General features: G+C 43.2%; 1 protein-coding gene across 5 annotated transcripts in view; it reads left to right on the top strand.

The window, feature by feature from the left end:
- CHN2 (chimerin 2) overlaps positions 1–24,967 on the top strand; it is a 321,473-nt gene that overhangs the window by 190,657 nt on the left and 105,849 nt on the right. For all 5 annotated transcript variants that reach the window (XM_032758423.2, XM_032758428.2, XM_032758432.2 and 2 more), the window contains 3 exons: positions 6,090–6,121; positions 10,751–10,864; positions 12,916–13,201. In XM_032758423.2, coding sequence (XP_032614314.1) covers positions 6,090–6,121; positions 10,751–10,864; positions 12,916–13,201 — 432 coding nt within the window. The remainder of the gene's footprint in view (positions 1–6,089; positions 6,122–10,750; positions 10,865–12,915; positions 13,202–24,967) is intronic.

Here is a 24,967-nt window from a genome sequence, read left to right as displayed (position 1 = left end):
GACGAAGGGTGGGCTTCTCTCATATCTGTGTTCTCCTGATCAGCTGCATGTTTAAACATATTGCACATTATATCTGTAATTTCCCTACCTTTTCCCTGAGGGTTTAGCCCTTCAGTATTTGTTTAGGCCAGGACCCTAGGAGCGCTACCAACTCAGGTCCAATTAGATAGTAACTTTCAAATCTTTGGTAATATCACTGCATTGTTTATTTTTATTATAATACATGCTCAGTGTAGAAGGCTAATGAAATTCCTATTTATTCAGCTGTAGACTGCACACAAATACACCTACTCATTACTGCATTAAGTGTTAAACAACTAGGCAATTGTTTTTTAAATGTTTTATATTGTGAAAAGATTGCTATTAGATTGTCAGGTAATTATTTAGGAGCATTTTAGTAATATTTGGAAAATGGATATTTTTGCATTCTCTAAAAATGAATTTTTTTTTCTGTGTAAAGTAATGGAATATAGGCTCTTGCTGTTTGAAGCTTTGCTGCCCTACATATTTTTTAGGAATGGGTTAGACTCAGATAACAAGGGGTAGCTGCATTTACTCTGTGACAGACATTGGGAGAAATCCTGGAAATGGGTGAATGATGAAGACAAAATTGCTGCTCCACAGAACAGTTAGGAAAAAAATGGCAAATAAATATTTAAAATATGGTGAGATAAGTTTTCTAATGGAGATACATAAAAGGAGCTCTAAGAACACAGCAAGGGATGGGCCTAACCCTTCCTTCTATACAGAGGAGACCTTCTCAGGATCCCAGCGATAGCTCATAGCAACTGACTGGCTGTCTGCGCCAGGCACTGTTGCAAGCATATTACACATATTTATTCATTTAGCTCTTACAACAACCCCATGAGGCAGGTACTTTTATTATCATTCTCATTTTAAAGATAAGAAAACTGAGGAGTATAGAAATAGGTAACTTGCTTAAATTCCCACAGATCTGGCCTCAGACCTAGGCAGTTTGAGTCCAGAGCCTGCCCTCTTAACCCACATGTGATCTGGCTCATTTGAAAGATAATTCAGGATCTTAAAATAAGACCATGTAAAAATGATGGACATATTAGAGGGCATACACTTATGGCCTCATTTGGTTTGATGAGTACAGAGGATGAACATAGGGCAATGAGGCCGTTGGGCTGAAAACATAACATTCGCATGGCCTCATATATGTAGGAGCACAGAGTGTGGACTGTGGATAGTAGGGACAGGACTGAGCCCATCTCCAGTAGTCACAGTGCTAACAATTTAGTTATACTTGAGATGTAACTATAAAGTCATAACATAGATGTTATTTTAACACATGTGTTACATGGGCCTGGTCCCTTCCCATCAGTCACCTTGGGAAGCTCTGCTTTCATTTCTACCAAGTTCCCATTGCTCAGAGTGTGTTGGGAACATCTCTTCTAAAATTCCCATTGCTCAGAGCGTGTTGGGAACGTCTCTTCTAAAATTCCCATTGCTCAGAGCGTGTTGGGAACGTCTCTTCTAAAATTCCCATTGCTCAGAGCGTTTTGGGAACGTCTCTTCTAAAATTCCTTCAGAGCAAGTCACAGCGAAAATCTTATTCTCTTATGATCATGCCTCGTTTTTGTCTCAAATGTTTTTCCTAGTTTGGTCACTCACCCCACTTACTGGTCTTGGCTCCAAATAACTTAGGCTGGTTTGCTGAAATAACATGCACTCTCAAATCCATTCTCAAAAAAATAAAAGTATGTATATTTCTACATACAGTGATTCTGACTTTAGTATATGCTTTAAAATCATCTAGAGGGCTTGATTAAATTACACGTCATACCTTTACCCTCAGTAATTTTGGTTCAGCTGGTTCGAGATGGGGATGCTGTCTGCAGTCTTTAACAAGCATCTTGAAGTTTCTGTTTTGAATGACCAATCCACACTTTGAGAAGTGTACCTTTAAGGATATTCACAAGAAAGGGTGGTATATATTAAGATAGTTCCAAAAGAGAAATTCCAAAAATGTTCTGGTCAACAGGGATATAAGTGGCATGTATTGTGCCTACTTTGGGGGACTATTCTCTTGTAGATGATGCTTATTTAGAATAAAATGTTCAGTTTTATTTTTAAAAAGAATCAGCCGGCCAGGCGTGGTGGCTCATGCCTGTAATCCTAGCACTTTGGGAGGCTGAGGTGGGCAGATTGCCTGAGCTCAGGAGTTCGAGACCAGCCTGGGCAACACAGTGAAATCCTGTCTCTACTAAAATACAAAAATTAGCCAGGTGCGGTGGTGTGCGCCTGTAATCCCAGCTACTCAGAAGGCTGAGACAGGAGAATCATTTGAATCTAGGAGGTGGAGGTTGTAGTGAGCTGAGACCGTGCCACTGCACTCCAGCCTGGGCAACAGAGTGAGACTGTGTCTCAAAAAAAAAAAAAAAAAGAATCAGCCACCATTCTGCATGGTCACACCATATACAGTGAAACACTCTATGCCTTGGGAAGGACCCATTTCATGTGTTTTCTCACTCAATGACCTCCTACTTGGTTCTCTCCCTCTGTAAAGAGAGGTGTTCCTTTTTGAGCCAGCTGGATCACCTAAGGACCCAGTATTAGAAGAACTAGTAATCCATCTAACACGATTACATATTTTCTTTCTCTTAAAAAGAATGAGCTGCTTTCACTTCTTGGAGTCAGAGCACTAAATCCCAAGAGCAGACATGGCAGATCCGACAGCTGTCAGTCATATTCACAAAGGCCAGGTTCACCAGGTGATTGACCAGCTGCAGCTGCTGTCCTAGGATAGTCACAGTGGCAGGCAAGCTCCAGAACTAACCTTCATTCTTGTCATGATATATTGCATTTTCCATTCCTTTCTGAATCCATGTGACTGCCTAAATTGTTTGATTAAGTTGCCTGATTTTAACAAACATAGTTTTCAATGAGAATGCAAGAAGAACTTCTGAGTTGCCTTACTTTTTATTTATCACCTATCCTGTTGCCTTCACACCTACTGAAGAGAATCTCATACAATTGGAAACAGAAATTGAGAGTTACAGTTTCTTAAATTCAGTTTCACAGCTTGGTCCTGGTTTCCACTGATGGCCAACACGGAGCCTTGCCCAGGGAGTGAGTCAGTCTTCTCTAAGGCACTGCTTGGGGGAACAGCACAGAGGTTTGTAGTCTCTTGGCAGACCTTTGTCCCTGGGAGCCCTAACCCCCCGCCACCTATTCTGTCTGGATCTGAGGATCCAGTATTATCCACCTTGAAGAAATATGGACATTGTATGATTTGTATAGCATCATTTAACTTAAACATTAAGCTCTTGACTGGTTTAAAGCTTAGTGAAGTATAGAAATAGAGACTGTGTTTAGACTCCTGTGAGTAAAAAGTTTATAAAAAGAAGAGGATTTTGTTTTTTTGATCCCAGCCTGTCTCTCTGTCTTTGACATTAACAAGGACACATGTATTTTCTTTAAGAGCTTCAGGGACAAAAAAGGAAGGAGAGATTGGAGTGCTATCAAAATGGCCCCCAACCAGTAGAAGCAGTGATCAGATGGCCAACCACATCCTCTATCTTTACTCTCCCTTACTTCTGTCTTTCCTACCCCTTACATAGGGTTGCCAGATTTAGGAAAGAAAGAAAGAGAGAGTGGGGAAGAGAGGGAGAGAAGGAGAGAGGGAGAGAGGGAGGAAGGGAAAGGAAGAGGAAGGGAGGGGAGGGGAGGGGGAAGAGGGGAGGGGAGGGGGAAGAAGGGAGGGGAGGGGAAGGGAAGAGTGGGGAAGGGAGGGGAGAAGGGGGGAAGGGAGGGGAGAAGGGAGGAAGGGAGGGGAGAAGAGAGGAAGGGAGAGACGGAAGGAGGGACCAGGATGCCTAGTTAAATTTAAATTTCAGGTATACAAGGAATCACGTATTGGTATATATCTCATGCAATATTTGGGACCTATTCCATGGCCCTCTTCCATGCCTGTCCCACACAATTCAGGGCTCTTCTTTTATTTTCTAGTGGTTTTCATTTTCAGAAGATTTGTCCCTCAATTGGATCAAACTCTCTTCTGGGCAGAATCTTATCTGGCATCTTTCAAGGCACTCTAAATATCAGCTTCCCTCTTTGGGGGTCTATGTTATTTTTCTCCTTAAGCGTTTCCCTCTGCTGCAAGTGCAGAACACCCCGGAGCGCCTCATAGCTTTCCTCTCTGCACCTGCAAGGTCGTTACTTCATGCACATGGCTGGCCTGAGCATAGAGCCCAGAACATAAGGGTGCTGTGTATTTTTATAATTGGTTGATGAACTGAAAGCAATTTGTTGTCTTGTTAAGAATCAATTAAATTCAGCATTTATTAACTGTTTACCTGCATGCCAAGAGTTAGTAGTATTACCATGTGGCTCATCTGGGAAGTTAGATTAGTAACTCTTTCTCTTTTAGGGTAATAAGAAGATACAGGAAGGGAATAGGGTTGAGAGCTACACCCAGATTTTGCAAACTTCTGCTACAGTTCAGCCAAAAAGATGGAAATTTAAAAATTGTCCTCATATATAGAGAATCACTTCAAATTTTGGAATATCGCCTCTCAAAGAATGGAGATTTTGCCATTATATATCATCAACTTTCCTTGGCTTTTCTAGTTCTAAATTTCTTCTCTGGCATGTTGGTTTTACAGTCACATATCTATAATATTATAAAACTAAAAAAAGAACTTTGAAAGCCAAAAGAATGATATAAATGACAACATATTCAATTCTCATTAAAAAGCTTACCAGCCTGTAGAATAATGGCACACATCATTTATAGAAAGGATATCAGATAACCAGGTGCCTTTTTACACACTTTCTGCTTCTGTTAATGATATTATTTAAATCTTCCTTCACAAATGACACCGAGCAGGCTTTGAACCTTGAAGATGAAGTTATGGATGTCCTGCTTGGTTGAGTAATTCTCAGGTGTAAAATGCACAGAAGAGTGAACACATATTTAGAAGTGTCTAGATGATACGTTTTGTACCAGTGAGGCTTGTCCTAGGCAGCATTGTGAGTGTGGTCCCCCAAAGCCCCACCTCCGCCTTTCTGAGCCTTTTCCCCTAGCTCCTAGTGTACTGTTACCTATTCAGATCTGCATCCTTTGGAGGATGGAGCTAGGCCAGGAAACTGCCCCATATCATGAAATCCTGCTACTGTGCCTGTCCCTGAGCCCTGCTGTGAAAACTGTCCATTTGACTCTAGGAAGAAATGACTGTGAGTAAAACAGCTGCCAAGCTCATATCCTACAACAGTGAATAAACATCAACTTGCTATCATACATATAACCATTCATAAAAACCCATAACTTAATATGGCTCTACAATGTTTTGAGTGTCCCTGGAGTTAGGGGAGAAGAACAAAGGCCGAGCATGAGAAATCATGTCACTTTCTCACCAACTCCAACATCATAAACATGCAAACACAAAGCTCTTATGAAAGCAGATGTTCATGTATGTGAGAAAAATCGGATGTGATCACCTTAAGGCTAAAGCTGTGATTGTGATTGAAAGATCCTTGCTGGAATGTTTGTGTTTTAGTCAAGTCATAAATCTTGTCCCCTGTAGCCTGCACCTCTGGTGTCAAATGAATTTCACCTCATTAGCCACATGTTGAAAAAATAGGAATGTTAGAATATTGATTTTATTTGGAACGTGATCAAGTTAAGTCTGCTTTATTTTTTAATCCAGGTAGACTCCTTGTTTTAATTATAAATACATAATAAAAACAATTAGGCACAGAGTGAAATAAATGCTTATGTTTTATTCATGACAGAGTAGTTTTATCCTTCAGGATGAAGCCTTATAATATCCTTACAAATTCGTTAATATTAAAATAAGCATCGCTTTGTTTTTGTTGAAAATTCTCTTATTGGATGATTGGGTTTGGGAGGGAAATGAGCCTAATGATTGATTCTAGGTCATTCCTACCTGATCCTGGAATGTGCTGATTATAACTCCATAGCTTCGTGGATCTCTGATTTGGAGGATACAATCTGTAATAAAATTACTACCAGGACCCTAGTTCTGTTTATTTGAATAGCATTTTTATCTAGCTGATTTGAATTCAAATGCATTATTAATTTTTTTTCTTTTTTAATATAGGTGGAAAACAGACCAAAATATTATGGAAGAGAGTATGTATTATACTATTCCTTGTTTTAATAATTTAATAAGTAGTCATTTCATGTGTCATTTAAATATTACAAATCTTCTAATATGTGGTCATCATCATATGTTTATTTTGCAAGAGTTTAATGATAAGAATAAATGCAATCAGACTCCTTTGAATTAATATTTTTTTATAGCAGTCAAGTGCTTGGTTTCCATTAATGTGGGAGGTAGAGAGTCTTGTGCTACTTTTCCCTCCACAAAAGAGCTACTGAGTGCCTGGCAAGTACTTGAAACGGAAGGCAGCATTTTTCATAATGGAGGCTCTCTGTTAGTGTTTCATTTCACTTTCTACCTCAACACAATAGAAACGTTTGGTGTGTCCAAGATGGTACATTGTATGTGAGTTCCTGACTTTTGTGTACCTCGGTGCAGTGGTCAGGATAGGCATCCCACTTCCCTGCAGTCTCATAAAACCCAAATGATGATTTCTCTTGGCTTGGGTGTATTAGCCAAATTGCCTTTATACTCCCCTTTCCATTTTTCTCTTAATTTCAACTCTTGTTTTGTTTCACTTTTTCCAAAACCTACTGCCCAGCAAATACGCATGACCATAAACATAATTCGCAGTCTAAGCCTACGGTGTGTATAGCACATCACAGAGGGCAGGCAGAACAGGCCAGGGGAGAGGAGATGCATCAATCACTTTTCTTCCCAAGTCCAACCTGGAGGCGTTGTGACGCAACGTCTCTTTCGAGTCTACCTTCCAAGCTCTCACAGCCAATCTCAAACCTTCGTCTTATTCCCTTGCCCGTCAGAGCCGCATCTTCATGATTAATGACCCTCTTAGTGGTCCCAGCCCAGTGCACCTTCCTAATTGCCACAGCTGCATTTCAGAACCTTCCTTGCAGCGCCCTGGGAATTTGACCAGCACCCCTGGAGTGCCTGCCTGGGGGCACTGGCCTCCGCTCCTCTCTACCCCATGTCCCTACTGTCTAATCTATGTTGTAGTATGGCTTTTTTTCCTCAGTATGCTTATTTGTTTTTTTCTTGAAGACAGCACAATTAATTAAAAAAATAGAGGAAAATGAAAACCTACCAATTCTAAAAGGAGCTGTTTCTTATGCATTTTCTTTTTGCAGATAAGTTTTGTCAAACAATTATTTAATTCTCATCTTCTTACCCCCAATTCATGTAAAACATATGAGAGTCTTGAGACTAAGGAAGTATTTTCTTAACTACCAAAAGGAACATCTTTTATTAGATGGTAATTAGCCTAAAACCTTCAGATTCTGTGTTTTCCTTTATTTTTTTAAAAAATGAAGGGTGTCTTTTTCTTCCACTTAAAAAGTAATACATGCTGCATTCAGGAAATGCACATACACATTTATTCCTAGAAGGAACCACAAGAAACTATTGACAATGGATACCTTTAGGGAGAGAGGACTTTTGCATTTTTAGTTCTTTTATACCTTCAACTTTTGAAATTGGAATTTTCTGCTGTGCACAGGTATTACTTTTGTTTTTAAAAATAAATTATGGCTGGGCACAGTGGCTCACGCCTGTAGTCCCAGCACTTTGGGAGGCCAGGGAAGGCAGATCACTTGTGCTCTGGAGATTAAGACCAGCCTGGGCAACATGGGAAGTCCTCATCTCTACAAGAAATACAAATATTACCTAGGCATGGTGGCACATGCCTATGGTCCCAGCTACTCAGGACCACAGGTGGGAGGTGGGAGGATCACTAGAGCCCAGGAGGTCAGTTGAACCATTGCACTCCAGCCTGGGCAACAGAGTGAGACCTTGTACAAAAAAAATTTAATAAATTAATACCAATTAACTTGGAAAAATTAGAAAATAAACGAAAATAGAAGATGGAAAATACCCATAGTTCCACCATGAAAGAGAATCATTGCTAAGCTTTTCCCTTCATCTCTTTCTGGTCTTTGTGCATGCTTGCTTTTTTCTTACCAAGTTGCAATCATACTAATATATTAGATATTATAGGTTGGAGATATTTGGACTTTTAAAACCCATGCATAAAGGGGATGACAAGCCACAGACTGGGTCTTCAGGTGCACAAAATTGTCATATTCTTCTGTTGAATGATTGAATTTAATTTAGTTATTGACACCGTTTGATGCTGTCAATCACTTAAACTTGCCAATTCAAGTGAATTAAAACTTAAGTTATAGTGTTCAATAGCACAGTAAGGTGACTATAGTTAAAACAATTTATCGTATATTCCAAAATAGCTAAGAGAGGCTTTCGAATGTTCCTAACATAAAGAAACAATAAATGCTTGAGGTGACAGGCATCCTGATTACCCTAATTTGATCATTATACATTGTACTTATGTATCAAAATATCACATGTTCCCCATAAATATGTACAATAGTTATGTATCAATTAAAAATAAAAATAGAAAAAGTATGCATACTCAAAATCAAGAATTAAAAAAGAAACATAAGACTTAGCTGCTTTTGGCTGGGCACAGTGGCTCACACCTGTAATCCCAGCACTTTGGGAGACCGAGGCGGGTTGATCGCCTGAGTTCAGGAGCTCAAGAGCACCCCGGGCAACATGGTGAGACCACCCCATCTCTACTGAAATACAAAAAATTTGCCGGGCATGGTGGCATGTGCCTGTAGTCCCAGCTACTCGAGAGGCTGAGGCACAAGCATTGCTTGAGCCTGGGAGGCGGAGGTTGCAGTGAGCGAGCTGAGATCGTGCCACTGCACTCCAGCTTAGGCTACAGAGTGAGATTCTGTCTCCAAAAAAAAAAAAAAAAATCTAGCTGCTTTTGGGTTAACTGCCTTGTTTAGAGACTACCCCTTTTCCTGTCCCTTCTCCTGGAGTGACCTGGGGCAGGTCCCTCTGCGTACCCTGTCCTGTTGTTGTTACTCTGACCCACGAGTTGTGTCTTTGACATCCCAGCTTTTGTCCTTTCTACTTATGTGTGGGAATATTGGCAATGCTGTCTGCCCCTCCCACTCTCCTGCTGCACGTCCGTCCCCCGACACTCACCCCGACACTCACTGCCAACCCACCCGCCAACCCATCCGCAAGGCTGCCCCAGGGCTCTTCGCCCAGGCCATCTGTCCCATCCTCTCCAACCTGGCTCAGGCCACACAGGAGGCTCCTCCGCAAGGTCCAGTGGCCTCACTATCAAACCCCCACCTCTGCTCCAGGCCCCAATAAACTGGCCTCCCAGTTCCAATCCATACCTGCTATGCAGGGCCAGTTAGACCCCCTGAGACTGGGCTCTGCCTCAGTCCCTCCCACCAGAACCGGGGATTCACAGCACGTTCATCCTCACTCAGAAGAGCGTTGCTCCAAGACCTCCAGGCATCAGCTCCTGAGATTTAAAATCAAAATTTGGGAAGCCAGAAAAAGCCTTTTTCTCCCAGGCCATCACTGCCATACACCTTTAAGAAGCGATTTTGAAACACAAAGCCACAGGCTGCTTCTGACCTCACTTTCCTTGGACAGAAGCTTCAGCTTGGAAGGTCTACTTTTTAAGGGTAGAGGGAATTAGGAAATAAATATTGTGATAGGCACTTTTAAAAATGTTATCCTTCTGCATTTGTACTCTAACTTAATCGTTGCATTCCTGAGGAAAATACAAAACAAAACAAAACTTGTCTAGCTGACTTCCCTTTCCCCCTCTTCCTTTCAAGAAAGTAAAGGAGTTTTTCTCTGTCCAGAAAATTTATTCTCTGATTTATTATCCAAAGTTCTCCAAGGTTGGGTAATCCTAGAAAGAGGTGTTACTCCTCTCCCAGAAGCTTGGAGTCCCTTGGGACTGCCTCACTCCCCAACCCAGCTTGCCCCACTTGCCAGGAAATACTGATTGATCAAATCTCCAGTCCTGTGGGAGGAGCAGCTGTATTTACTTAAAGGCAACAGGGAACGTGGATCCAACTCCTACCTCTCCCTCTGCCTCTGTGGAGTCACTGTCCACTCTCTGGGCCTTAGACAACTGCCTCCACGTCAGAGTGATCATGGGCCAGCACACAGCCCTCCCGGATATGCCACATTTTCCACATGCATGTGTATGGGTTTTAAAATGGTAGAGAAGATAAATTTATCTTTAAAAAAGAAAAACGGGTACATTTTCTAAAATATCCATAAGGTATTGCTCTCCAAATGTAAAGAACTGGAAGAATGTTGATTATAGCTACCTCTTTCCAGAAAATGAGCCTCTAAAATTAACACCACCCTGCACCTGAAGCAAGCAGGTTGCTAATCAATAAATGTCCACTTGCAATTAGGGTAACACGTAGTTCTCTGAGCTGAGAGCTAAATTGGTAATTGCTCTTCTGTTATTTCCCATGGTTAAAAAAAAAAAGGGGGGGTGGTTGAGTAACCTGGCTTTTTGTTTCAACTTTCATTTTCAACTTGAGAGCAAAGACAATAGCAGAAAGCCAGGTGGACTGGGCATCCTTCCTTTTGTTTGCCTGCTTGAATACTTGTGTTTGGAGCATGTGAGGGGTGGTTCCAAGTCACTTAAGATGTGCAGCAGTCACCCCCCTCTTCACTCAGTTGGGGGGCTGTCGATTCTGGGTGCCCCCACCATCCTTTTAAGGCTAGTTCTTTGTGGTCCTTATTCTGTATGTGGTCTGTTCAGAGCATTGATGGTCTTGTACCTTCAGGTTTCACGGGATCATCTCCCGGGAGCAGGCGGATGAGCTTCTTGGAGGCGTGGAGGGTGCCTACATCCTTAGAGAAAGCCAGCGGCAACCAGGATGCTACACGCTGGCTCTCAGGTGAGGCGCATTTCATTCCTTGTTTTCATTGCTGTACAAGTGGCTTCACTGATTTTTGCCCATTTTTAAGAATTGTAGTAGAGTATACATAACACAAAATTCATCATTTTTCCCATGTTTATGTAATAAGAGGGGGGTCCCATTCTCTCACCCAGGCTGGAGTGCAGTGGCACAATCATGGCTCACTGCAGCCTCTGCCTCCCAGGCTCAAGTGCCTCCCATCTTAGCCTCCTGAGTAGCTGGGACCACAGGCACACACCACCATGACTGGCTAATTTTTTTTTTTTTTTTGTAGAGAATGGGGTCTCACCATTTGCCCAGGCTGGTCTTGAACTCCTGGGCTCAAGCCATCCACCTGTCTCAGCCTCCCAAAGTTCTGGGATTACAGTCATGAGCCACTGCACCTGGCCTCCTTTTACTATTTTTAAGTAAAATTCAGTGGCATTAAGTACCTTCTTAATGTTGTACAAACATCTCCGTATTCATTTCCAAAACTGTCTCATCATCCCACACAGAAACCCACTACCGTAAACAATTACCCCTCCCTACTCCTTACTTGGTATCTTCGCTTGTTTCTGAAGCTCCAGCAGTAAATCCGAGTTTGTATACATTTCCTCAGCCACAGATGCCGTCAGTAGGTGTGGACACTGGGACTCTGATTATGGACACACAGTAAACTGGAGAACCATCTGGAAAGTTAGTGTTTCTACAGCCACCTCTGCCTGCACCATCTAGCTGGCCGAGGCTGCAGCGTCTTTGCCTCAGCTCCCAGCAGCCCATGTTGAAGGAAGGGGTCCTTCACCTGGCGTTGCATGTGCAGACCTCACGAGACCTGCATTTGCTCATGGGGTTCTCTCAGCGTTCACCTTGTTGACCCCAGGAACCTGTCGTGAGGGCAGTCATGACCCTTCAGGCCAATGAGCCAGTAGAACAGGCTCTACTGAGCCTTTACCGCAAAATCACAAGTATTAAACATCACAACATAAGGCAGACAGCATATTTATGGCACTTTTCAAACCTTGATCAAATATTTTCTGTCATTTGATCCTTGCCGCAGCCCTATGCATTTTGGGGAAGGTATCCAATTTCAGAACTGAATTGTCTTCCAAAAGTTCGTTTGTGAACTCTTCAGAATTGGAAAGCTCTCTCTCCATAGAGGGAATGGTGTCCATCGAAGCCCTTCCCAGGCCCACAGTGGTGTATTCCATGCACCAGCTCCCTATTATGGCTGTGCAATGACACTTTCCAAGTTGCAACATGTCTACAACATATCTTAAATAATGTAATTATGAGGACAAGCTTAAAAAGCTATTATATCATGCACTGTAGGTGTGCAAAATACTTTCCTACCTTCCCAGCACTTCAGTAGCAGAAGCTGGCAGTTCTAGTGGGGAGTCACGCAGGGGCTGTAGATGGAAGGCCAGGGCCCAGAGAGGAGGGAACCTCTAGACTAGATTGTGGGGACACTGGCAACGGCTCCAGCAGGGAGTTTAGCACACCTTATTGCTTCCCTTCTGCTGCACCAACTAGGGTGGAAGGCATGGGGTGCTCTGCTAGAGGTGGTAAAGATGCGTTAACAAGGGGGCATCAGGACCAGGAGCAGGGCATCCATTGCAGAGGTAATTGCCAGGTATAGAGGAGAGCTGGTTCCCGTTAAGTAATTTTATAAGTAACATAGTTGTAAATCCGGCATTACCCTCTACTTTTACAAATGAGAAGGATACTGACAATGACCTTAGTGATTTCTAGGATCAGACGACTCCATGTGATGGCCTGGGGTTAAGCCCCACCTCTGCCTCGTTCCAGTCATGTAAACTCAGGCAGGAACCGCCATCTCTTCAAGCATCAGTTGCCTTTGCAGTAAAACAGGCATAACTGTTATACTGTCTCAAAGGGTCTCTATGATCATTAGGGGAAAAAAAATCACATCAAGTGCTTAGCCCTGTGCCTGGGACACACTAAGTATTCAAAAAACGTTAGCTGCTATTGTTATCGTTCCACACTGTGCTTATTTCTAACGTGGTTGTAATCCGTCATTCTCTCATGGGCAGGTTTGGAAACCAGACCTTAAACTACAGGCTCTTCCACGACGGGAAACACTTTGTGGGTGAGAAGAGGTTTGAGTCGATTCACGATCTGGTGACAGATGGCTTGATAACACTGTACATAGAAACAAAAGCTGCCGAGTACATTTCAAAAATGACAACTAACCCCATCTATGAACACATTGGATATGCCACCCTACTCAGAGAAAAAGTATCCAGAAGGCTGAGCAGGTCTAAAACTGAACCAAGAAAAACAAACGTCACACACGACGAACACACGGCGGTGGAAAAGGTGAGCTGTGTGTGCTGGAAACAGCCTCTCTTGTTTTAGTCCATGCCACATCAACAGGCAGGTTAACTATAGGTGCGATTTGCTGAAATGTTGGAGGAGACCCACCCCCACCCAAAGAACTCTAGAATGTTAGTGCCAAAGGGACCTTAGAAATCTTCTAACTCAGGCTGGGCGCGGTGGCTCGCGCCTGTAATCCCAGCACTTTGGGAGGCCAAGGCGGGCAGATCACGAGGTCAGGAGATCGAGACCATCCTGGTTAACACGGTGAAACCTCATCTCTACAAAAAAAATACAAAAAATTAGCCGGGCGTGGTGGCGGGCGCCTGTAATCCCAGCTACTCGGGAGGCTGAGGCAGGAGAATGGCGTGAACCCGGGAGGCGGAGCTTGCAGTGAGCCAAGATTGTGCCACTGCACTCCAGCCTGGGCGACAGAGCGAGACTCCGTCTCAAAAAAAAAAAAAAAAATCTTCTAGCTCAGCCCCCTCATTTTACAGATGAAGCCCAGAAATGTTTGATGATTTGTTCAGATTCATACAGTCAGACCCAGGACTTCAACCAAGTCATTTGTGGGTTTATTTCGAGTTTGAAAGAAAAAAAAAACAAAACTCCATTAATGTGTTACGATGAAACATGTTTTCAGTCGCCATTTGAGGTGTCACTGGCTCCATCTTTAGTTCCACCCAGCCAGCCAAATACGTGGTATTTGTATTTGCTTCTCTTAGGACTGGGTGACTGCCCATGATCCACAGGTCAGGTCTCTTGAAGGTGGTCTTAACTTAGATAACAGGTTTCACTGACAGATACGGGAGCATTTCACTGACAGATATGGGAACGTGGCTATCTCTGGGAAGTAGAAAGACAAGCTGTCCTTTCCCCCAAAGTTATTATGCCTCGCCAAGGATTAAAAAACTCCTATGTGGGCAAGTATGCAGGCGGAGGGTAGATTGTGGCAGGAGGCGGCTAGGGATATCTGATTTTCCTCTCCAGTAAGTTGCTGTTTGTTTGAAAGGCACCACCAGAGTTTGCTAGCAGATTTTTGGGATGTGCCCCTTGAGGGACCATCTGCTTTGCCTGGTCCTATCTGTTCCCCACTGAAAGAAAGTGACAGCCAGCCATGCCAATCAGCCCCTGCAGAGTCTGTGCTGAGCCCGGCTTGTTAGGCACACTAAGGCTGGGACAGATAGAAATAAGCGGATAGGAGATACAGCCCCGCCACACTGCTCCTTCCAGTGGTCACTAATCCTGGTTAAACCAGAACGGGCCTCCCGTCATCCAGTGTCAATGGGAAGCAAAGGAGCCTCCGGCTGATGGACTTGGGACTGGCATTGGCAGAAGCGCTTCATCAGAAAGCCCTGAGAGGGAGGAGGGCGGGGTGGCACCGTGGTCCTGTTGGCAGACAGGGATGATCTCAACTGATTTGCTGATTGAGCTTCAGATCCTAGGAGAACCTGCCACAGAATCACATCAGTGCAGCAGCTGGGCCCATGAAAATATAATTTGCCATTTTCTTTTTATAACTCCAGTGTCTCCAAAGCACCTGTTTATTCTTTTCCAAATAATTGCTTTGGGAAATGGTGGGGTTTCTGATTGTTTACATTTTAACAAAAGAGAGAGAGGACTTGAGTCCCAACTTTCAGAGTTCGTTCCGGTCCAGACAAAAGCCATTCCTTAGTCTGTTTGCAAAATCTGTTCCAAACTAATTTAGAATAGAAAATATGAAAGCCGACCTTCCCAGCCATGACAAATCAGAAGATGAATTGTAAAATAAATCTCTGAAGCAATGTTTATATTTCTGAATCAGAGAGCAAAGCCACCAAAAAGGCAATCTGTTACAAACTGCAGGATGCACACTAGAACAGCTCAAGGAAAAGAGGAGAACAGGAGGAGTGTCTCTTCTGTGTTAGGGCTGACTTGAGATCCTGGGTATTGAAAGCGATATTTCTAGATTCTTGTCCTCCCCCGAGAGGGAAATTTGGTCAACAGAAACTGATATTTCTGGACAATATTCCTATCAGGAAACTTGTACCTCAAAATATGCCCTTTTGTGCAGATACTTTTGTATTTATTTGTCAAAAATAAATTGTGGAGGAAATTAATAATCCAATTAATAATCACTTTGAATGAGCCACCCAATATACATTTACCTTTTTGGGAAACGGTAAATTAAGAAAATATTGCAGGAAGACACCCCAACTCTCTGAGCAGTTTGATGGACAGGTGTCGGTGGTGTGGGTTTTCTTGGACACTAATGATGTGATGTTTGGTCGTCCCAAGGGACAGTGAGGACACTGGGCCTGGTCACTTGCTGGGGCTACTCATTTTGTTAGTAGGTTTGTTAAGTTACTTGGTACAAATCCATCCATTTCTCTCTGACCTATATTGACAAGTGGAATTATTAAAAGTCTCAGCCTTGCCAGAAATTCTGTTTCCCTTAAGGGCAGGTCAGTGGCCCGTTGCCATGGAGTCAGTGACTAGAAAAGAGGGACCGGAAACTTGAATGGCTTCATTGAGAAGGGTGGGTGGGGGGAGGGTACCTGTTTGCTTTGGTAAGGGCGCGTCTTGAAGGTTTTAATGAGTGAAATGAGCAGGTTTCCTAATATTTGTCAATTCCAGACACACCAGCATTTCAGTTTCCAGGTACTTAAATTTCGTTTTCTCATTTGTTTTATTGATCATTTCCAAATGAATCCAGAGAGACGATGTTACCTGTGTATCCAAGAATACTAACGCAGTAATAATTGGCAAAAAGAGATTACCTTCTCCATCAGATTTCAGTGGCTTCCATATTTCTCTCCAGTCACGATTGTTAGCAGTAAACTTGACTTTAATAACCGTAGATGAGATGGAGAGGCAGGGAGCAAGCCAGAAAAAAAAAGTTGTGATGGTTAGCCAAAAGTGAGCCGTCTCCCCACTGATTCTTTATTTAGTTGGATTTAAAAACATTATGATGTATGTGGGCCACCATTCGGTGCATTTAGTTAAAATGGTCACATCCAGTGTCATTTCTTCTATGAAATGCATTTCAGAACTTATTCCATAGATGGATTATCTACTGACCTTCACGTCACTGTAAGCAACAAAGGAATAACAGGAGATTTAACATGAGCTCAGACATTTAGTGTTAAACACATTTCACATATGTTAACTAATTTCCCATTTTATCCTGAGAACCACTTTGCCAGGTCCGTAGGGCAGGAATCAACATCCCCATTTTATTGAAAGCCTCACAGTGGCAGGGTGAGGAATCAGACCCAGGCTTCCTGATTCCATGCTCAAAGCTGCTTAAATCAACTGAGCAGTTGTGCCTCGTTCTGTGCTCACTGCCCTTAGTGCTTTGAGCGAACACCCTTGGTTTTGGCCATCCTGAGGCAAGTGATGCTAAAAGTACTCAGTATTTACATGATCTGTTTCTGAAAACAGATCATGTAAACAGAAAACTGCTATTACGAGCCATAATAACTAGTATTTTCTTAAAAAGTATACCCTACGAATCCAATGCATATATGACAAGAGTGTTTTTGACAGCACATTTTTATTCAATAAATATGGTTTGTCATATTAAATTGCATCTATGTTTTAGTGGGGAAAAAATCATCCATGCCCTCAATATAATAAAAGCCCGTTTAAGAATATATTATACCAGTTTATTCGTTTCACTATTCATTATAGCAGCAAAAATTAGAAAATGACCTTAATGTCCATCAATCTGAGACTGCTTAAATGAATTATGGTACATCCATGTTAAGGAATATCACACAACCCCAGGAAAAGAATGAGAACCCTCATATGGGCTGATATGGAATGGGCACCTGGAATCATTATATGGAAAAGTACCTGGCAGTGTGGTGTGTGGAGTATGGTATTATTTGAGTAAACTAGTAGAAAAAATATTTTTATTGATTTTTATTTTAAAATTTTATGTATTTATTATTTTTTAAAGACAGGATCTCACTTTTATTGCCCAGGCTGGTCTCAAACTTGTGGGCTCAAGCGATCCTCCCATCTCAGCCTCCCAAGTAGCTGGGATTACAGGTACGAGCCACCGCATCCAGCCAAAAAAAACTTTGGCATACATTTTTTTCATGCAGAGTCATAAATATCCCTTGAAGGATGCAAGAGCCAGTATCACTGATTGTCTTTGAAGAAGGGAAGTGGGTGTCTGAGGGGTACAGTGTGGAAGGAGATTTTTCCCTGCTACTCTTTCATACTCTTGGAATTTTAAACCATGATTGATGCAGTGCCCTATTTAAAAATTTAAATAAGAGAAAATAATGCGCTGTGTCTTAAATTCACATACATTAAAGCATACCCTGAATAAAGAAGCATTCTCTGTATGGCCCTCCCCCACCCCCCCACACACCACAATTTCAACACTCATGCAGGTTTTTCCCTCAACCTATATTATAGGACATCACAGGGCGCACATCATTAACTACAGTGCAACGTGTCTGCCCCTGGCAATGGATTGGCTGCTGCTTCTTCCTTCCTTCCTGGCATTGCCTCCCCCGACACACAGACCCCTCAGCTGTGCCCTCTGGGACTCTCCCCAGCTCTCCTCCCATTAACCACCCCACCATCACCACGCCTTTCTCAAACTGCTGCCAGACCAACTCCCAGAGTTCTCTTGCTTTCTTAGGGCAGGCACCGAAGCCCTCTTTGGTTTCTACTTTCTTCCTGCAAAACCAAAGAGAGTTACCTTTTCTGGACTGAAGGCCTTCCAACCTTACTGGGCTGTCCTTTACAGATGAACTGTTTCATCAGAGAACAACCTCTCCCCTCTCGTCTCCCACTCACGTTTTTTTTTGTTTGTTTGTTTTTTCTTTCTAAATTATTTTCTTCCTTTCCAGCTGCCCACCTTTATATCCAAGGTGGTCCTTTTCATTGGTTATTTCACTGTTTCCATCATGTGATCTGCTGGCCTGTCCTGGTATCTTTGCCTAAGAATGATTCCCAACAATGTGCTTGAACAGAGGCCATGGCCAGGCCAAGGAATGAATGTCCAGCCCTCGCTTACCGTTAGAAGTCTTCATTGTATGAAGAAGCCTGTCCTGAGTGGTTCTCCCCAGTGCCATGCTCGCATCTCGTGGCTGGTGTCCCCGTGGTGACTCTGTGCTCATCAGAGTGTTATTGTTGTTGCTGTAATTCTGGAAAAGCTCTTATTCGCTTTTTCTACAGGACAGAGTTCAAATTCCTCACAGGAAATTTGCAGCCTGTCTAAGCCTGGGCCCGTTGGAGAAGCAGAGCCTGAGACTGGGGTTTGGTACAGATGGGGAATTTGGAAAGGCATCCCAGGGAGAGGAGGAGAAGCTGGGCAGGTAAATAGAGGAGGAGAGAGGCTGGTATATGCACATTGTGGAGCTGGTCACCCTCTCAGGAGCCAGGTAGAACTGCTCCGAAGAGGAATTGAAGTGGGAGTGTTTAATGTATCACCTCCTGTCCCCTCTTGGTTGAGGGGTGCCTGTGAGCTGTTACATTCTCCCCAGTTCCAGGCCAGGCATGCTGGAGAGCTAGGTGGGTGCCATGGGCATCCCTGGCGGCCTGTGGAGTCCAGTGCAGCTGTCCTTTTCTACTATTGAATAGAACCTGCCACACTTGGCCTCCCCTCTCCTCCCCGCCCTGGCATGCTGCACACTACCTTTATGAGAGTTCATCACCCTGTGTCCGGCGTCATTGTTTTGATCAGTGGTTCTCAAAGCGTGGCCCTCGGGAACTAGCAGCATCAACATCGCCTGGGAGGCTGGTTAGAAATGCACGTTCCCAGGAGCCACTGTGTGGGGGACTCTGGGGTGGCCTCTGCCAATGTGTGTTTTAAACTTCAGGCAGTTCCGATTCCCACCTGCATTTAAAAATCTGTGGTTTCTATGTCTCTCTCTTTCCCCAGAGGTGGATCAGTGGGAGGCAGAGGCTACTCCTCAGCCTACTTCCTAATTCTAACGCCCCGCACCTCACTCGGTGAAGCAAGCACTGATTGAATGAAAAATGGATGGGTAACTTTTAAAATGTAACACATTGACCCACATTCACCCTAAGGAACAGTGTATCTCAAATTCACCAAGAGGGTGCCTCAGCATCTCCCACACCTTCTCTCAGCACGTGCTCCTTCCTTCACTGGGCTAAGATCTGGCCACCAACTCCTTATAGCATCAGGAGCAGTGGGAGTCTGGAGGAACAGGAGAATCATGGAGACCATCTCGTGCAACCTTTCTGTTTTTGCAGGACAGGAAACTGAGGCACCCGACTCAATAGCATAGAAAGTATTTCAGTGACACCAAGGAGGCTTGGATAGAAAAGGGTGATTTTTAGAAGCTATCTTAGAGTTAAGATTGTTGAGGCCTTTTTTTGGATGGGACCCACAACTGTGCCACTGTGGAGGGACTCTTGGTCCTAGGGGGTGGAGAGGCTTGGTGACTTCATTCAGGACAGTAGATTCAAACATGGCGTTACCCATTGCCCTTCACCAAGCAGAGGTGTGCATTCATTTGCCAAAGAAAGAGCCTGAATTGTTAATGCAGAAAGCATTATGGAGCTGGAAAAGATCACTTACATTACAGGGTCTAAAGAACCTATAGATTTTCTCTGCAGGAGGTTCTTTGGAAATAACATGTAACTGACATACCCAGTCTTTTCTTGGGAGTCAAGGGTAAATGAAGATGAGCATAACTTAGCTATTATGGTAGGTGACAGGTACCGTGATGACGCTGACCAGCCGACTTCCTGCCCTTGCACTCACAGTCATAAAATGGGGTGGGATAGGATGCAGTGAGAATGGATTTAACTTGGATTACATCCGCTCATGAGACTGGGTTTTGCCAAGCATTGTTTTAAACCAGAATTCCCTAATGATTTGGGATTTTATCACTCAGTCTGAGCAACTGCCGATTTGATTGGCTTGGTGGTTCTCAAACTGGCTGAAGGTTGGACTCACTCTGGGAGCTTTTAAAAAAGTGCCCATGGCCGGGCTTGGTGGCTCATGCCTGTAATCCCAGCATTTTGGGTGGCCAAGGCCGGCGGATCACTTGAGGTCAGGAGTTCAAGACCAGCCTGGCCAACATGGTGAAACCCCATCTCTACTAAAAATACAAAAAAATTAGCCAGGCACTGTGGCACATGCCTGTAATCCCAGCTACTCTGGAGGCTGAGACAGGAGAATCACCCGAACTCAGAAGGCGGAGGTTGTAGTGAGCCCAGATCGCACCACTGCACTCCAGCCTGGACGATGGAGTAAGATTCTGTCTCAAAAAATAAAATTAAAAAAATATATATATATATAAAATGCCCATGTTTGGCCCCACCTGACTATGGAATCAAAGTCTTCACTGGTGAAAGGCACCTCTCGGTCTTTTTTGGCTCCTCAGGTGATTGTCAAGTGCAGGGCTTGAGAACCTGGGTTAGACGGAAGGGGAGACGAGAGTAAAGGTGATCAGACATTTTGGAGCATTTCTTTCAAGGACACCTGTCTCACTTCTTCCCATGCCTCCTATATTCCTGAGGCTCTTTTATGTTGTAAATTAGACCCTAGCCTTCTTTCTCTACTTTCACACAACACATGAAAAGTCCTCTGGGAAAACGTTCTTCACACAGTTAACTCTGGTGGCTACAGTTACCTGTGCTGGTTCAGGGTTTGGCTTTGCTCCCTTTTCATGACTCCTTTCCCGAGATTATTGCCTGAAATATAAATGATGGGAAACAATTAACCGAAGTGGGACTAAAGAATTTAATGAAGGGGCAAGGAAAAGTTAGTCCCTCTCTTAGGGGTCAGCTAGTGGTTTCTTTGGGTGGATATTAGAAAGAATCTCTTTTTACCAGTTCCTCAATATCGGTGTTTTCAAAGAGGAACAGAAGAGGAAAGTCATCCTAATACATTCAGCGTATGGAGGGATATGATGGGCCAAACGTCAAACCCTCCTTGTCCCCATCCAAAATCTCTAGGAAACAGCTAATTTAGAGATGCAGCGCCCGAGAAAGTATTTTCTATGCAAATAGTGCCATCTTGTGGCTGAAAGGAGAGTTACAGGCTGATGACACAAAGGACCAAACCTAACAGATGTGAAAATGTGCAAGAACTAATTTTTCAGCAATGAATCCATTGAGTCAACCCACTTTCCTGAAGTTTTATAGCACAAATCAGGCTGCACAATGGCTTGGGGGTGTCTGTTCTGTAGCCTGTGCTCCTTCTCTGCATAAGCACTTGGGCAGCTCTGCGGGCCTAGGACTTGTAAAAATCATCCCAGGAATCTAATTCTAGTCCAGAAGTGCTCAAACTTCTTGGCCTCAGGACCCCTCTATACTCTTTAAAGTTACTGAGGACCCCAAAGGGCTTCTGTTTATGTGGGTTAAATCTTGATATTTACTGTATTAGAAAGTAAAATAGAAAAATCTAAAATACTAATTCTTTCAACATAATAGTAATAAACCTATTATGTGTTAGTATGAATAACATGTTTTCATGAAAAATAGCACTGTTTTCCAAATTAAAAAGTGATGAGAATATCGGCATTGTTTTCACATTTTTGTCCATCTCTTTAATGTCTGGCTTAAAAGAAGACAGCTGGCTTCTCACATCTGCTCCTGTATTCAACCTGGGATATATTGTTTTGTTTGAAGTATAGGAAGAAACTCTGGCCTCACACAGATGTGTAGTTGGAAGAAAGGAATGTTCTTATAGGCTTTTCAGCTAAATGTGAGCTTTAAAATATATACTAGACCGCAATTCAACAAGTGGTAGTTTCTTAAAGGATAGTTGCAATGTCAGTCACAGAAGGCAATTACTGTAATAAAATCAGTTTTGACATCATGGACTCTCTGAAGGGATCTTGGGGATCCCCAAATGTTGGTGGGCCACAGTTTGATGAAGAGCCCAGCTTTTCAAGATGTTTATATTTTTACATCTCCAGAGAGGTGTTTGGGAGGAATTATCCCACCACTTTTATCACCTTTGACTGCAGGAGGTAAATGACGCTGTCACCTGGGACAGCTGTCCACCTGTGTTGACTGTGCAGGCTATGACGAGGAGGCATTCTTCTGGATCCCACCCACCAAGCGCCTGCCCTGAGCATGACCTCAGAGCTCTTCCCAGTGGCTCTCACTAGGCGGGGGTGGGGACAACAGGCTGAGTCTAGATGAGTTTTTCATTTTAGGGATCTCTCTGGGGTTGTTGAATGTTTTGAGTTTTATCGAGGCTTTTTAATCGTGGGACTTTTAAATAATTTATTCTGGAAGATAATTTTTATAATGTTTAAGTCAGGGTAGTGTCTTGTTTGTATTTTAGTTTGGCTTCATTGTAGGAACAGTGTTGGTAGATTTAGGGTGATTACTTTTATTTTTAAGGTGAAATTGATGGGCTGTTTTTGTCTTTTTAGTAATTATATGGTGGTTTTTGGCTGTGAATAGAATATTAATGTTTGTGTATTAGGTGGGATGATATGTTAAAAAGATAAAAGACAGTAACTTGGATATGTATTTAGGGTTCTCTTGATTAAAGTTTCTTTTTTAATTAAATAGGTTTGAGGTGAGAAATGGAGAGTATATTTGCATTATGTTTGTGGGTCATCTATTGGCACTTAGTTTTTTAATTGGTAAGTGTTGAAGTAGAGACTCTTGTTTGAGGAGTCTTAGCCCCTCGCCTAAATTGGGTATTTTGTTGAGTATGGGATGGTGAGATTATATTTGACTTTTTTGATTTGTTTTTCTAATTAGGGGAGTTTGTCTTTTTTGTATTTTTGTTTTTGAAGAAACTGGAGGGAAAAAATTATAGTAGTTGATGAAAAAGTTGAAGGAGAGAGTTATTATTTTAGACCTTTGTAAGGGGAGAAAAAGTTGAAAGTAGTGAGACATAGTAAAAGTTGAACTTTTGATTTATAAATTTGAGAAGTTTTTAAAGAATGACTGCCACATATAATGCTCTAGTTATTTAAAATGTTATCTAAAACTTTAAAACCACAGACTTTCCTCCTCAATTCCCTAAACTCTCCCTCCCTTACTCCCTAGCCACATTAAAAATTCCCCATTTCTACTTTTTATTAAAACAAATTTTTAAAATCTTGCCTTCTCACCTTCTCACCTTAATCAAGTAAACCTTTCTCTATCTCCAAACGCCTATGTATCACTGTTTAACATCAACTGTACACCACGTACACAAACCTAAATTTAGACTTCAACACAAGCCTAGGGCCTGTGTCATTGTGAAACAGTTTTGCAGGTGCAATTCTGATATATACGGCCAGTGAGGAGCCACCGACTGGGTCTCATTCTCTTCCTCGTACAGAGGAAATACCAAGGCTCAAAGCTCAAAGCGACATTGAACAAGGAGGGTTGGAAAGAGGAAACACAATTTTAGCAGGGCCCATTATTTTCCTTCTTTGACCTCATACTGGGTATCACCCTCTTTCTTACCTCTCCTGGGCTTCTCCAGCTACCATCTTTGTCTATTTCATCAGGATGTGGCAGTGTCCCCGCTCCACCCCCAGAGTGAGTAGCTGTCATTTTTGCCACCCAGAGCCACCTCAGTTTAGGAGCTTCTGGTGGAGTCACATCTGCCCACTAATCCCAGATGCGAATTTGTGATTCAAGGCCAAGCCAAAGGACCCCGTGTCCCTGGCTAGGCTGGTTGGTTCAGGGGTGGCCATGTGGTCAAGTCAGAGCCAGGGAAAGACAACAGACTTTTACTATGAGTTCCAGGAGCCAGGCCTTTCACCCTCTTTCTGCTTGGCTCAATTAGACAGGAAGTAGAGCCTGGGCTGCTGAAGGCTTCCTGCCACCCCATAGAGCCTGAGAATGGAGCCTGGAGGAAGTAGAGCCTGGAGATGGGGAGAGAGAAGCTGAGTCCTGAGGCCTGATCTGAGCCTCTCGTGGAGCTGCCTTTCAGCCCGCCCCCATCTCTGGATGTTCCAGTTCTGCTAGCAGTTCATTCCTGCCTTGCCTTTGAGCTGGGTAAGCAGATGTTGGTGCTGCATTTAAGTCGGCAGCTGCCATCATCCCCAGAAGAACTGGAACCCACCTGTCAGCTCCCTGCCACCCTCTGCTGTCCTTCATTCCCACTCACCTTACTTGTCACCATTATTGAGAAAGCTTAGCTATTCAAGTTCAGGTTCATTTTAATTTTAATCCAATAATCCACACTACCCTTCTTTAAAATGGTGGTGTTAAATCAGAAAAAGGGGACCTCTAGTGTTTACTGAAATGGGTAGGAATGTAGCATCCTGGTTACCAGGCAGACATGGGAAATAACCCAGAAGCCACTGCTGGAATACAGCCGTCATCCTTTACCTCCTGGCTCCAAAACATGTATATATGTAGACCTCTTATAGTTAAATGCATTTTAGTAAGATTAAGACGCTCTGCTAAAGAGTCTTTTTTTTTTTTTTTTTTTTGAGACGGAGTCTCTCTCTGTTGCCAGGCTGGAGTGCGGTGGCACGATCTCGGCTCACTGCAACCTTCATCTCCCGGGTTCAAGTGATTCTCCTGCCTCAGCCTCCCAAGTAGCTGAGACAACAGGCTCACACCACCATGCCCAGTTAATTTTTGTATTTTTAGTAGAGATGAGGTTTCGCCATGTTGGCCAGAATGGTCTCAATCTCTTGACCTCGTGATCCGCCCGCCTCGGCTTCCCAAAATGCTGGGATTACAGGTGTGAGCCACTGTGCCAGGCCACTAAAGAGTCTTAATGAACTCTGGTAAACCAGATTCTCAGCAACTTGTGATATTTCCAGGAAACTTTTTTTAACAGAATGGGATGAAACATGGCCCCTTTTGCAGCATTGGATGTGG

This window comes from Hylobates moloch, unplaced genomic scaffold (assembly GCF_009828535.3).
Source record: "Hylobates moloch isolate HMO894 unplaced genomic scaffold, HMol_V3 SCAFFOLD_1, whole genome shotgun sequence".
Taxonomy (NCBI): domain Eukaryota; kingdom Metazoa; phylum Chordata; class Mammalia; order Primates; family Hylobatidae; genus Hylobates; species Hylobates moloch.
The sequence above is the reverse complement of the archived record's forward strand: the minus strand, read 5'-3'. Positions and strand labels throughout refer to the sequence as shown.